Genomic DNA, 13,325 nt, shown 5'->3' on the forward strand with positions numbered 1-13,325 from the left:
CCTTGGTGTATGTGGCCAGTGCCCTACCTGCTGAGCTATGGGTGCTACCCTAAAAATTATTATTATTTTTTTTTTGTAGAGACACCCTAAAAATTATTATTATTATTATTTTTTTTTTTTTCTTTTGGCCGGGGCTGGGTTTGAACCCACCACCTCCGGCATATGGGACCGGCACCCTACTCCTTGAGCCACAGGCGCCGCCCTACTATTTTTTTTTTTGTAGAGACAGAGTCTCACTGTACCATCTTTGGGTAGAGTGCCATGACTTCACATGGCTCACAGCAACCTCTAACTCTTGGGCTTACATGATTCTCTTGCCTCAGCCTCCCAAGCAGCTGGGACTACAGGCGCCCGCCACAACCCCCGGCTATTTTTTTGTTGCAGTTTGGCCAGGCGTGGGTTTGAACCCGCCACCCGCGGCATATGGGGCCGGTGCCCTACTCACTGAGCCTTTATTACAGAAAATTTCAAGCATAGTAAATAAGTAGTGTGATCACAGCAAATTTTCATGTGTTCATCACCCAACTTAACCATCATGGACAATTTTGTTTCTTCTATGACGACACATCTTGTCCTTGTTCCTCCTGCTCTTTGGACTATTTTGAATAAATCTCAGACATTATTTCTTTTTTTCTTCAGCAATGCAGAAAGAGTGAAATTATCTATGCCAACAGCTACGCAGGGTTCTGTGTTCCCTTCTGCCCAGCGCTGATGTCCTCCATTTCAAACTTTACTGATCTCAGCGACCTCTCACCCGCAAGTTCCCGAGCTGCTCAGTGACCCTCGCTGCCGTCTATCTGGTGCAGCTGGTGCAGCTCCACGATCCTCTTGCCCATGCGCGCCGCCTCCACGGCCTTTCTCTCCACCTTGGCGCACAGCTTCACCACTCTCTCCTCCGCCTCCGCGCGCTCATTGTGCACGGGATCCCGGGCGCTCTCCTCCGAGGCCTCCAGCTAGCTCCTGATCTCGTCCAGCAGGCTCTCGATCTCGCTCAGCTTCCTGCGGGCCCTGCAGCGCGCCCGCACGTGCTCGCGCTCAAGGGAGGCGAACTCTTCGCGGCGCGCGCGCACCGTGGGTCTCAGGAGACCGCCCAGGTCGTCCTCGGGCTCCCGCGCCTCGTCTGCCTCCACAGGCCGCATAACGCCGCCCTTCCCGTCCTCGGCCCGCGTCGGGGTGACGACCAGCAGTGCCTGCTGGCGTGGGGCTGAGCTGTCACTAGAGATAAAACCAACAACAGGTTCCTCGAACTTTTCGCAGAGAAGACGGAGTCCAAAATGGGTTCACAGACGTCTGCCCGAGCGCTGCCACTTGCGGCCCTTTTACGACATTCCGGCGCTCCTTTACAGCCGGCCTTGGTGGGAACACAGTTTGGGGGCGCCTGCCTGGGCGGCCGCGCACACACAATCACCTTCTTTTTTTTTTTTTTTTTTGAGACAAGAGTCTCATTTTGTCCTCTCGGGTAGAATGCTGTGGCGTCACAGCTCACAGCAACCTCAAATTCTTGGGCTTAAGCGATTCTCTTGCCTCAGCCTCCCAAGTAGCTGGGACTACAGGAAGTAACTAACCAAGAACATCTATTTTTTTTGTTGTAGTTGTCATTGTTGTTTAGGAGGCCCGGGTCGGGTTCAAACCCACCAACTCTGGTGTATGTGGCTGGCTCTCTAACCACTGAGGTACGGGTGCCACGCCACATCATATCATTCATCTGCAAATACTTTATAACTTTAAAAGATAGGATCCCTGGCTCGCACCTGTAGCTCAAGCAGCTAAGAACTGGCAGGTTCGAATCCAGCCCGGGCCTGCCAAACAATGGCAACTACAACCAAAAAACAGCCAGGCATGGGCGGCGCCTATGGCTCAGTGGGTAGGGTGCCGGCCCCATATACCAAGGGTGGTGGGTTAAAACCTGGCCCCAGCCAAAATGCAACAAAAAAAATAGCCAGACATGGTGCTGGGTGCCTGTAGTCCCAGCTACTCAGGAGGCTGAGACAAGAGAATTGCTTAAGCCCAGGAGTTGGAGGTTGCTCTGAGCTGTGTGATGTCACGGCACTCTACCGAGGGCGATAGCTTGAGGCTCTGTCTCAAAAAAAAAAAAAAAAAGATAGGATCCCTTCCATCCCCACCCCCCCCTTCAATTATTAATTATTATTATTATTTTGAGAAAGTCTCATTCTGTTGTCCTGGATAGAGTGCCATGACATCATTGTTCACAGCAACTTCAAATCTTGGGCTTAAGGGATCCACTTGCCTCTACCTCTCCAGTAGCTGGACTATAAGTGCCCACCATGATGCCCATCTAATTTTTTTTTTTTTTGAGACAGTCTTACTACCCTCTGTAGAGCGCCATGGTGTCACAGTTCACAGCAACCTCAAACTCTTGAGCTTAAGTGATTCTTTTTTTTTTTGAGACAGAGCCTCAAGCTGTTGCCTTAGGATAGAGTGCTGTTGCATCACAGCTCATAGCAACCTCCAACTCCTGGGCTTAAGCGATTCTCTTGCCTCAGCCTCCCAAGTAGCTGGGACTACAGGCGCCCGCCACAACACCCGGCTATTTTTTGGTTGTAGTTGTCATTGTTGTTTGGCAGGCCCGGACTGGGTTTCACACCTGCCAGCTCCGGTGTACGTGGCTGGGCTGAGACTGCCCAGATAATTTTTTTGTTTTTAGGAGACAGGGTCTTCCTCCTGTTCTGGCTGGTCTAGAAATGAGCCTAAGCAATCCCCCTATCTCAGCCTCCCAGAGTGCTAGGGTTATAGGAGTGAGCAGCTGTGCCTAGCTTACCAATTATTTTTATTGTGGTAAAATATACATAACATAAATTTAGCATCTTAACCCAGGACCACCTCTCCCTTTAAAAACATAACCAAAATACCATTATAACACCTAAAATAAACTAACAATAATTGTTCAACATTTCAACATGTATCTACATAATGAACACATTTGTTCAATTGTCTTATACTTTAGTTTGTTTGAATTAGGATCCAAAATAAGTTTTATACTTTGTGTATGAACCACAGACACTGAAGAAACAACTGGTGCAGTTGATCACATGATAGATGGATCGCTGAAGGAAAAAATGGAGGAACTAGTATCTGAAGTTCTGCCTCCTTCCACTACCTGGGGACACATCTGTTCAATCACTCAACGAATATTTACTCCATGCCAGACCTTGTTCAAGGGTGAATAAAAGTCTTTCTTTATCATAAAAGAAGCTGCACCAGAACAGGTTAAGAGTTATCAGTGAGGCCAACGTTCTAGCACCTCTTCTAGCAAACTTTTTCAGTAAAGGGCCAGAGTAAACTTAGGTTTTGCAGGCCCCAACAGTTTCTGTTGCAAATACTCAACTCTACTGTTGTGGCATGAAAGCTGGCATAGATGATTAAAAGGTGGGCATAACCATGTTCCAATAAAACTTTATTTACAAAAACAGGTAGTGGGGCGGTGCCTGTGGCTCAAGGAGTAGGGCGCTGGTCCCATATGCTGGAGGTGGTGGGTTCAAACCTAGCCCTGGCCAAAAACCAAAAAAAAAAAAAAAAAAATGGGCGGCGCCTGTGGCTCAGTGAGTAGGGCGCCGGCCCCATATACCGAGGGTGGCGGGTTCAAACCCAGCCCCGGCCAAACTGCAACAAAAAAATAGCCGGGCGTTGTGGCGGGCGCCTGTAGTCCCAGCTGCTCCGGAAGCTGAGGCAAGAGAATCGCGTAAGCCCAAGACTTAGAGGTTGCTGTGAGCCGTGTGACGCCACGGCACTCTACCAAGGGCGGTACAGTGAGACTCTGTCTCTACAAAAAAATAAATAAATAAATAAAATTAAAAAAAAAAAAAAAAAAACAGGTAGTGGGTCACATTTGGCCTGTAGACTGTAGTTTGCTGACCACTGGTTTAGCAAATCACACTCTCCTCCAAGGTGAGTGTGTGAATCACTGGTTATTTAGGGTGAGGGGCAGGACTGAAGTATGTGGAGTTGACACTGCTCATTGAAGAGGCAAGTGAAGAAAACCTGCATCATCTAATGGAAGTTTTATACCCATGTATTCTCACCATTCAGATAGTGTAGAAACCAAGGCATTGTCACCCAGGCAGAGTGGAGTTCTCCCAGCTCAGCTTGAAGGCGCAGAGTGACATTGAAATCCATTGGGAAGCCCTTGGAGATGCCACTTGCAGTGAAGTCACATTCTGTCACTGTGATTTGTGTACAATTCACCCCCACGATGTCGATGTCGGACCAATCGCTAAAGGTGCTGGGAAGGAAAACAGGATTTCAATTCACAGAATTCTCTCTTCTTCTTATAACAGTTTCCCCAGAGCTGATTTTTTTTTTGGAGACAGAGTCTCACTATGTCACCCTCAGTACAGTGCTGTGGCATCACAGCTCACAACAACCTCAAACTCTTGGGCTTAAGCGATTCCTTGTCTCAGCCTCCCAAGCAGCTGGGACCACAGGTGCCTACCACAATGCCCAGCTATTTTTTTGGTTATAGTTGTCATTGTTGTTTGGCAGGCCCAGGCCGAGTTCGAACCCACCAGCTCCAATGTTATGTGGCTGGCACCCTAGCCACTGAGCTACAGGCGCCAAGCCCCAGAGCTGATTATTCAAAAACAGCATTATTGAGAAATAATTAATGTACCATATAACTTTCCCATTTTTTAAATAGTGTATGGATTTTACACATTTATTTATTTGCAGTTTTTGGCCAGGGCCAGGGCCGGGTTTGAACCCACCACCTCCGGTATATGGGGCCAGTGCCCTACTCCTTTGAACCACAGACGCTGCCCACTTTCCCATTTTTGAAGTGTATAGTATTTTTCTTTTCTTTTTTTTTTTGGCCAGGGCTAGGTTTGAACCCGCCACCTCTGGCATATGGGACCGGCGCCCTACTCCTTGAGCCACAGGCGCCGCCCTGTATAGTATTTTTCAGTGTATGTACATGGTTAACAACCATCATCACAACCAATTTTAGAAGAAGAAATCCGGTACCCAGCTGGGTTGTAGCGGCTCACACCTGTAATTCTAACACTCTGGGAGGCTGAGGTGAGAGAATTGCTTAAGCTCAGGAGTTCAAGACCACCCTAAGCAAGAGCGAGACCCCATCTCTACCAAAAAAAAAAAAATTTACTGGGTTTAGTGGCAGGAACCTGTAGTCCTGGCTGCTCGGGAGGCTGGGGCAAGGGGACCACTGAAGCACAGGAGTTTTCTCTTTTTTTTTTTTTTTAAGAGACAAGAGTCTTACTTTATTACCCTCGGTAGAGTGCCGTAGCATCACAGTTCACAGCAACCTCCAACTCCTAGGCTTAAGTGATTCCCTTGCCTCAGCCTCCCAAGTAGCTGGGACTACAGGCACCTGCCACAACACCTGGCTATTTTTTGTTGCAGTTGTCATTGTTGTTTAGCTGGCCCAGGCCAGGTTTGAACCCACCAGCCTTGGTTCAAACCTGCCTGCCTCAGTATATGTGGCTGGGGACCTAACCACTGAGATATGGGCGCTGAGCCAACTTAGCATGTTTTCAAAGTCAATCCATGTTGTAGCATGTAATAGTACTTCACTGTATCGATAGACATTTTGTTTATCCATTCATCAGTTAGTAGACAGATGGATTGTTTTCACCTTTGCCTATCATGAATATACAAGTTTTTCTGTAGGTATTTCTGTTTCAATTCTCTAGATTATCTATTTAGAAGTGGAACTGCTGGGACACAGGATAATTCTATGTTTAACTTTTTGAGGAACCATGGGATTATTTTCCAAAGTGGTTATACTAGTTTATATCCCTACCAATAAAGTTTGAGAGTTCCACTTTCTCTACAGCCTCACCAACACTTGCTATTATCTTTTTTTTTTTTTTTTTAAAGACAGGTCTTTGCTCTATTATCTAGGCTGAAGTGCAGTGGTGTGATCATAGCTTACTGCAGCCTTAAATGCCTGGGCTCAAGTGATCCTCCTGCCTCAGCCTCCCAGGTAGCTATAGGTATATGCCATTATACCTGGCTGATTTTCATATTTTTTGTTTGTTGCCTAGGCTGATCTCAAACTTCTGATTTTAAGCATTTCTCCTGCCTTGGTCTCCCAAAGTGCTAGGATTAAAAATGTGAGCCACTGCACCCATTATTATTATTATTATTTTTGAGACAGAGTCTCACTCTGTCGCCCTGGGTAGAGTTCTGTAGTGTCATAGCTCACAGCAACTTCAAACTCTTGGCCTTGAGCAATCCTCAGCCTCCCTAGTAGCTGGGACTACAAGTGTGCACCACCACACCTGGCTAGTTTTTCTCTTTTTAGTAGACAGGGTCTGGCTTTTGCTCAGGCTGGTCTTGAATTCCTGAGCTCAATTAATCCACCTGCCTTGGCCTCTCAGAATTCTAGCTATGTGTCTTTTTGATAGTAGCCATTCTAGTGGGTGTGCAATAGCATATCCTGTGGCTTTGAGCTGCATTTCCCTGTTGAATAATGATGCTGAACATCTTTTTATGTGCTTTTGGCCACTTATATATCTTCCTTGGAGAACAGTCTAATTAGATACTTTGCCTAATTTTTAAGTGGGTTATTTGTCTTTTAATTTTTGACTTGTAAGACCTCTTTATATATCCTGGATATAAATCCCTTATCAGACATATGATTTCCATTCTATCCCACAGCTGATTTTAATGCTTCAAGCTCAGTCTCTGCAGCCTATCTTAGGAATGATACTCTATTAATGCAAACTCCATTCGTGCTTCTTGGTAGTGTGGAGTTTGTTTTCACTCCATAGTGGCCTATTTATAGAGGGTTTGCCTTACCCATATGAAAGTCCTACCACATTCATGGGCGCACCTCTGCATGGGGCTCTAGCCCTATGTCTGACTTCTGTTGTTATCATAGGTGACAGATTTCAGAAAAGCCAAGGAGGTGGCTGCTAGGAGCTAGAGTGGGGGGCAGTGGGCAGTGTCCCCTTCTAGGACAGCAATTTTGGCCCAGAAAGCATGGCCAGGAGGACAGAGAAGACAAGGCTGAGGATTCCTCTTTGCCCCCAGGCCCTGGAAGCTGTGCCCTCTGTCCAAGTGCCAAGTGCCAAGTCCAAAGATGAAAGCCACTTCAAGATGCTGGTGATATACAAGTAACAGCCAGCCCAGGGTCACAGACCCTAAAGGGGAGAGGGACCCCAACCCACAGCCCCATCCTCTCAGACTAGATGTCTGAGGGGTGTGTTTCAGAAGGAGCAGATAATTTCTTTTTCAAGGTATACAGCTACTTAAAGATACTCTAACCTCCTCCCTGCCCCCACCCCACGATGGCAATGTGAGTGGCTCTTCTTCCAGTGCAATGCGGGCCTTGCTTGTGACAAGACTCCATCCTCACTCTGTACAAGTCTCTAGACACCTGTGCCACTTGGCGGCTCTGTCCAGCCTCTGCTAGGTCACTTGCAAAAATGTTGGCTTTGTCCCCTTTGACCCAGCAACCCCTCTTCCAGAAATGTAGAGAAATAAGCAGAGATGATTCATGTACAGGGGGTGAGGAACCTTCAGCCTTAGACCCATATGTGGCCTTCTGGATCCTTGAGTGTGGCCTTTTGACTGAATCCAAATTTTATAGAAAAGTCCTTTTTTTTTTTTTTTTTATAGAGACAGAGTCTCACTGTACCGCCCTCGGTAGAGTGCTGTGGCGTCACATGGCTCACAGCAACCTCTAACTCTTGGGCTTACGCGATTCTCTTGCCTCAGCTTCCCGAGCAGCTGGGACTACAGGCGCCCGCCACAACGCCCGGCTATTTTTTTGTTGTAGTTTGGCCAGGGCTGGGTTTGAACCCGCCACCCTCGGCATATGGGGCCGGCGCCCTACTCACTGAGCCACAGGTGCCGCCCTAGAAAAGTCCTTTTAATAAAGGAATTTGTTCTGTGAAATTTGGATTTGCTCAAAAACTTGGGATTTAGGCTCGGTGCCTATAGCTCAGCAGCTAGGGCGCCAGCCATATACACCAGAGCTGATGGGTTCGAATCCAGCCTGGGCCTACCAAACAACAATGACAACTACAACCAAAAAATAGCTGGGCGTTGTGGCGGGCACCTGTAATCCCAGCTACTTGGGAGGCTGAAGCAAGAGAACTGCTTAAGCCCAAGAGTTGGAAGTGGCTGTGAGCTGTGATGCCACAGCACTCTACTGAGGGTGACATAGTGAAACTCTGGCTCAAAACAAACAAACAAACAAACAACCTTGGGATCTAGAGGGTACATGTGGCCTTAAGGCTACAGGTTCCCCACCTTAATACAAAACAAAGATGATACAGAAATAATTATATGAAAAAAATACTCATGGCTCGGCCCCTGTAGCACAGTGGTTACGGTGCCGGCCACATACACTTAGGCTGGTGGGTTTGAACCTGGCCCGGGGCCAGCTGAACAACAATGACAACTGCAACAAAATAGAGCCGGGCGTTGTGGTGGGCACCTGTAGTCCCAGCTACTTGGGAGGCTGAGGCAAGAGAATCTCCTAAGCCTAGGATTTGGAGGTTGCCGTGAGCTGCGACTCCACTGCACTCTACCAAGGGCGATAGAGTGAGACTATGAGACTATGTAACAAGGTAAAAGTAAACATTGTATAAAAAAACTAAAAAAAAAAAAAAGCAGCTTCCATAGACACACATGGTTTTCATCAAGTATGTTTCCACAATGAATAAGGACTTTCAAATATGCAAATAAAACACTACCCTAGGGTGGCTCCTGTGGCTCAAGGAGTAGGGTGCCGGTCCCATATGCCAGAGGTGGCAGGTTCAAACCTAGCCCCGGCCAAAAACCAAAAAAAAAAGGGCTGGACTCTGTCCCCCAGCGTTTAAAAACACTACCCTAAATGCTTATCTTGACATCAATGCCATCCCATTTTTGGCAATGCCATTCTTGCTACTGAAAACATTTTTTTTAGAGGCTTCTCCCAAAACTTAACAAACAGTTTGTTATAATCCCCCAAAAGTCTTAAACCAAAAAAGCTTTCCAACGTGGAAGATTCACATGAAACTTTGTTTCTCCAAGAAAATAAAATCATTCTTATTATAGGAAGAAAAGAATATTAAAAGAAATCAGCCATGGGTGGTGCCTGTGGCTCAAAGGAGTAGGGCGCTATTCCCATATACCGGAGGTGGTAGGTTCAAACCCAGCCCCGGCCAAGAAACTCTCATGGCAAGTGGTGAGTTTTGAAATTCTTAATACTGCTTAAACACGGAGTCCCACACATTCATTTTGTACTGGGCTGTAGCCAGTCCTAGCAAATTACTCCCTTTATCATGAGTGATTTAATGTTGGTAATTTATAGTTACTGGAGGCACAGATAAATGTTATTTGGGAATAACCTTCAAAGCCCAGGTTAACATCCTTTTTATTAAACAAATATTGTTATAGTGGACAATGAGGATGGAGGATCACTTGAGGACAGGAGTGGGAGACCAGCCTGGGCACACAGTGAAACTCCATGTCTACAAAAAATAAGTAAAATGGATAAGACGTTATTTGGAAACTTACTCCTCTAACAAATCATCTGCCTATAATTTTGCTACATTACCTTTCTATTCTTGACTATAAAGACTTCCCAAATTTTACATAGTTGCACTTTCTATCAGTTGACATATAATTATCTTTTCTAGTGGCTGCCTAGGGTTTAGTGTTCAAGCATAAGACAGCATGCCACATTAGCCATTTTCTTATTGACGAATATAAATACACACGTCAATGATTCTAGTTTTTTTTTTTACTCTTTTTTTTTTTTTTAATTGTTGGGGATTCATTGACAGTACACTAAGCCAGGTTACACTGATTGCATTTGTTAGGTAAAGTCCCTCTTGCAATCATGTCTTGCCCCCCAGAAGGTGTGGCACACACCGAGGCCCCACCCCTCTCCCGCCTTCCCTCTCTCTGCTTTTCCTCCCCCTCCACCATGACCTTAATTGAATGATTCTAGTTTTTATTTCTTTTTCATCTGATGAGGGTCTAGATTACCTGTTCAGGATAAAAGTAAAATGGACATTTCCATTACTCTTCAAACATAGAGAAGAATTACTTTCCAAAAGGTCATGCTAATTCCTCCTGCACCCAGCTATGGGTGTCTATCCAGCAATCGCAACCTCATGAGCATTGAGCACAGCATTTCTTTACATTTTATTTAGCAGTATAAAGTGAATTAGCCAATGCTTTTACCTTTATCTTCAATTAACCTATTTAGTAAGGTAAATAAGTAATAACTAAGGACTTGTGCTGTGTCTTCCTTCCTTCTTTCCTTTCTTCCTCCTCCTCTTCATTTTTTTTCGTGAGACAGAGTCTCACTCTGTTGTCCAGGCTATAATGCAGGGTTGTCAGCCTAGCTCACAGCTACCTCAAACTCCTGGGCTCAAGTGATCCTTGATTCTCTTACCTCAGCCTCCTGAGCAGCCGGGACTAAAGGCATGCCCCACAATGCCCAGCTAGTTTTTCTATTTTTAGTAGAGACAGTGTCTTGTTCTTGCTTTTGCTTAGGCTAGTCTCCTGAGCTCAAGGGATCCTCCCACCTTGGTCTCCCAAAGTGGTAGGATTACAGGCATGAGCCACCGCACCTGCCCACCTGTCTTCTTTCTATATGGGTTTATAATATATCACAAATCAAGTGATGGCCAACTCTGGAAAAGGTTGAAAGGAGATGAGAGATGGAACGAGGAGGTCAGAATAATGCACAAAATGGAAAACTGGTTGAGAAATAGAATTCATTGTAATTAACTGAATAAATTACTGATTAGGCCATATTTTATCTATAAACTTAAATAAATCAGATGTTTTAACTTCAAGATGAAAACTAGAAGGTGCCTCTTGCTCTTCCATGACCAGAAGGGAGCCTTTTTTCTTTCTTTTTTTTTTGCAAACCTTCTCCTGAAACCAGTGAAAGAATAAACTTCCACCAAAACAAGAAGCCATGTGGTTAGACAGCAGAGTTCTCTCACTGTCAGCGTTATTTAAGCTTTCTGATGAGTGGGAGGTTGTGAAATCTCTGTCCCTGGAGGTTTTAAATTGAGAAATATCTGCTACCCGTGGGTTTGATGACTACCCTGCTGAGAAGCAGGCACCAACAGCTGCTTTAGGGTCCCTACAGCCCATCCACAGCACCCAGTAAGGATCCAACAGAAATGTCCAGCTTACTATTTATACTGTACCCGGTAGACCACCGGCCTTGTGTCATTGCTCAGGGCCACTGGCTCCCAACTCAGAACCTGCTTGGTGTTGTACAGGTGAATCCTCGGGTGTTGAGGGGCAGGCAGCTGGGAAAGAGAATCTTGGGAGGGATTGAGAATAAGAGAAGGGAAGAGGGGAGAGAGAGAGAGGTGGGAAAGGTTCAAAAGAGAAAAATCAATTACAAAAATATTTAAATGTACATTACCAAAGTCATTTGCACAACTTAGTTTTTGTCAAAGTGCAGAAATGGTATTTATTACCCTGCTCCTGGCTCCACCTTTGACTACAAAGATGGCCCTACAGGCACAGTCAGTAGAAAGAAAAGAGTGGGCAGCGCCTATGGCTCAAAGGAGTAGGGCGCCGGCCCAAGGTGGTGAGTTCAAACCTGACCCTGGCCAAAAACTGCAAAAAAAATAAAAAAGAAAAGAGGTGCTGGGCGTGAGATTCCAGCCTTCAGGTCCCAGCTGTTACATCAGACCCTGTGCCCTGGAGCCCAGCTGGACTGCAACTCCAGTTCCACCAGCAGTGAGTTTGACACTGGGCGGGTTATTCAGCTCCGTCTCTGCTTCAGGAATAAGGGATAAATAATAGTGAACCTATGGAGCTGTGACGAAGTTACATTGATGAGCATGGGACACACATCAGCCCCAGATTCAGTACCAAGGGAGTGTTTGGTAAACCTCCAGAAATACACGTGTGCACACACAAACACCCCCAATCAGGTCAGCAAAGCCCAAAGGGCACATGGGAAGATGTCACCAGAGTTGCTGTGCTTCTCATCACAATCGCTGGGGTTCCATTAAATTGCAGATTCCCAGGCCTCCCCCACCCACACCAGGAAATGTGCATTTTAAACAAGTTTTCCAGCTGATTCTTATGCAGAGTGAAATTTGAGAACTATAAACAAAGAAATAACATACTTCCCAGGAAAGGATAATTGCATGTTGGGGCAATACCAGAATCCCTCTCTGGAGAGACACAGGCTCAAAGCTCCACCCCCCACCCCAGCAGATACTTCACAGAGGACCTTCTTGCCAGAAAGAAAACAAATTCAAGGTAATACTTTCTCTGAATTAAAGATTAATGAGAAATGCCCAGAAGTTGGAAAGAAAGGTTCAAAACACATTCAGGTCCAGAATTCAAAGCAGAAAATTCAAATCACACATTTGCAGTAAATGTGTCCAATCTTGAAACGCATGACAGAGCCGAATGTAGGGACCATCCCAAATAGAACCGTGGGCCCAGGAAGGAATGAGCGTGCCAATCCCCACCCCTCCAAACTCTCACATTCCCGCCCGCCTTAACTCATGTGCTGACTTCTTTTTCGGACTCAGCCCACTAGCACTCGAGTGAATAAAGGCCACGTCGTTGCCCACACAGAACCTGGGTTCCGATTTCCTTTCGTTCATGTCTCGGAATAATCTTTCATTTTCAGTCCTTAACCTCTTAGGGCAGTGCCCAGATCAGCTGACAGCTGGGCCCCCAGCTCTTCTTCTGAAAGACACATTGCCAAGGGTCTGCAGCCACTTACAGAACGTCCATCCTCTCCACACCAATGAGCTCTCGACAGCTAACTTGACACCTGTCGATTCACAGCAGGCCTCAGGATGACCTGGGCTGAAGGTACCTGGCACACACCGTGGCTGCCCACTGCCTGCTTCCAGGGAGGGCTGTGCAGCCCCTATGGAGTGAGTACCTGCTTGGCACTGAGCACCCATCAAAGAATCACAGAAACATCCTTTCATTGCCTGTATTAGGTTCCTATGGTTGCTATAACACATCACCACAAAACTAGAGGCTTAAAGCCACCCAGGGTTAGCCTAGCACAGTGGTGCATGCCTGCAGTCCCAGCTACCTGGGTGGCTAAAGCAGGAGGATCACTTGTGCTGAGGAGTTCGAGGCCGTAGTGAATAGCCACTGCCGTCAGCCTGAACAACATAGTAAGACCTCATTTCTAAAAAGTAAATAAACAAAAACAAAACAAACAAAAAAAAGCAACAACCCAGATTTATTATGTTACAGTTCGGAAAGCCAGAAGTTGGAAATAGGAACACACCCTTCCTTTCCTCTTCGGTGGAAATAGGAACACACCCTTCCTTTCCTCTTCAGTGTTGGCCCTTTTCATCCAGAAAATCAGGGAGCTGTTTCAATCTTGAAGCCAGCTCAAA

General features: G+C 46.1%; 2 protein-coding genes across 3 annotated transcripts in view; both read right to left on the reverse strand.

Annotated features, from left to right (window-relative positions):
• IFNAR1 (interferon alpha and beta receptor subunit 1) overlaps window positions 1–13,325 on the reverse strand; it is a 148,385-nt gene that overhangs the window by 33,726 nt on the left and 101,334 nt on the right. The window lies entirely within an intron of this gene.
• The window catches only part of IFNGR2 (interferon gamma receptor 2), a 31,901-nt gene that overhangs the window by 13,839 nt on the left and 4,737 nt on the right, over window positions 1–13,325 (reverse strand). The window contains exons 2-3 of the mRNA XM_053564576.1: window positions 11,125–11,257; window positions 4,041–4,240 (exon numbers count right to left, since the gene is read on the reverse strand). Coding sequence (XP_053420551.1) covers window positions 4,041–4,240; window positions 11,125–11,257 — 333 coding nt within the window. The remainder of the gene's footprint in view (window positions 1–4,040; window positions 4,241–11,124; window positions 11,258–13,325) is intronic.

The sequence above is a fragment of the Nycticebus coucang genome, chromosome 16 (assembly GCF_027406575.1).
Source record: "Nycticebus coucang isolate mNycCou1 chromosome 16, mNycCou1.pri, whole genome shotgun sequence".
Taxonomy (NCBI): domain Eukaryota; kingdom Metazoa; phylum Chordata; class Mammalia; order Primates; family Lorisidae; genus Nycticebus; species Nycticebus coucang.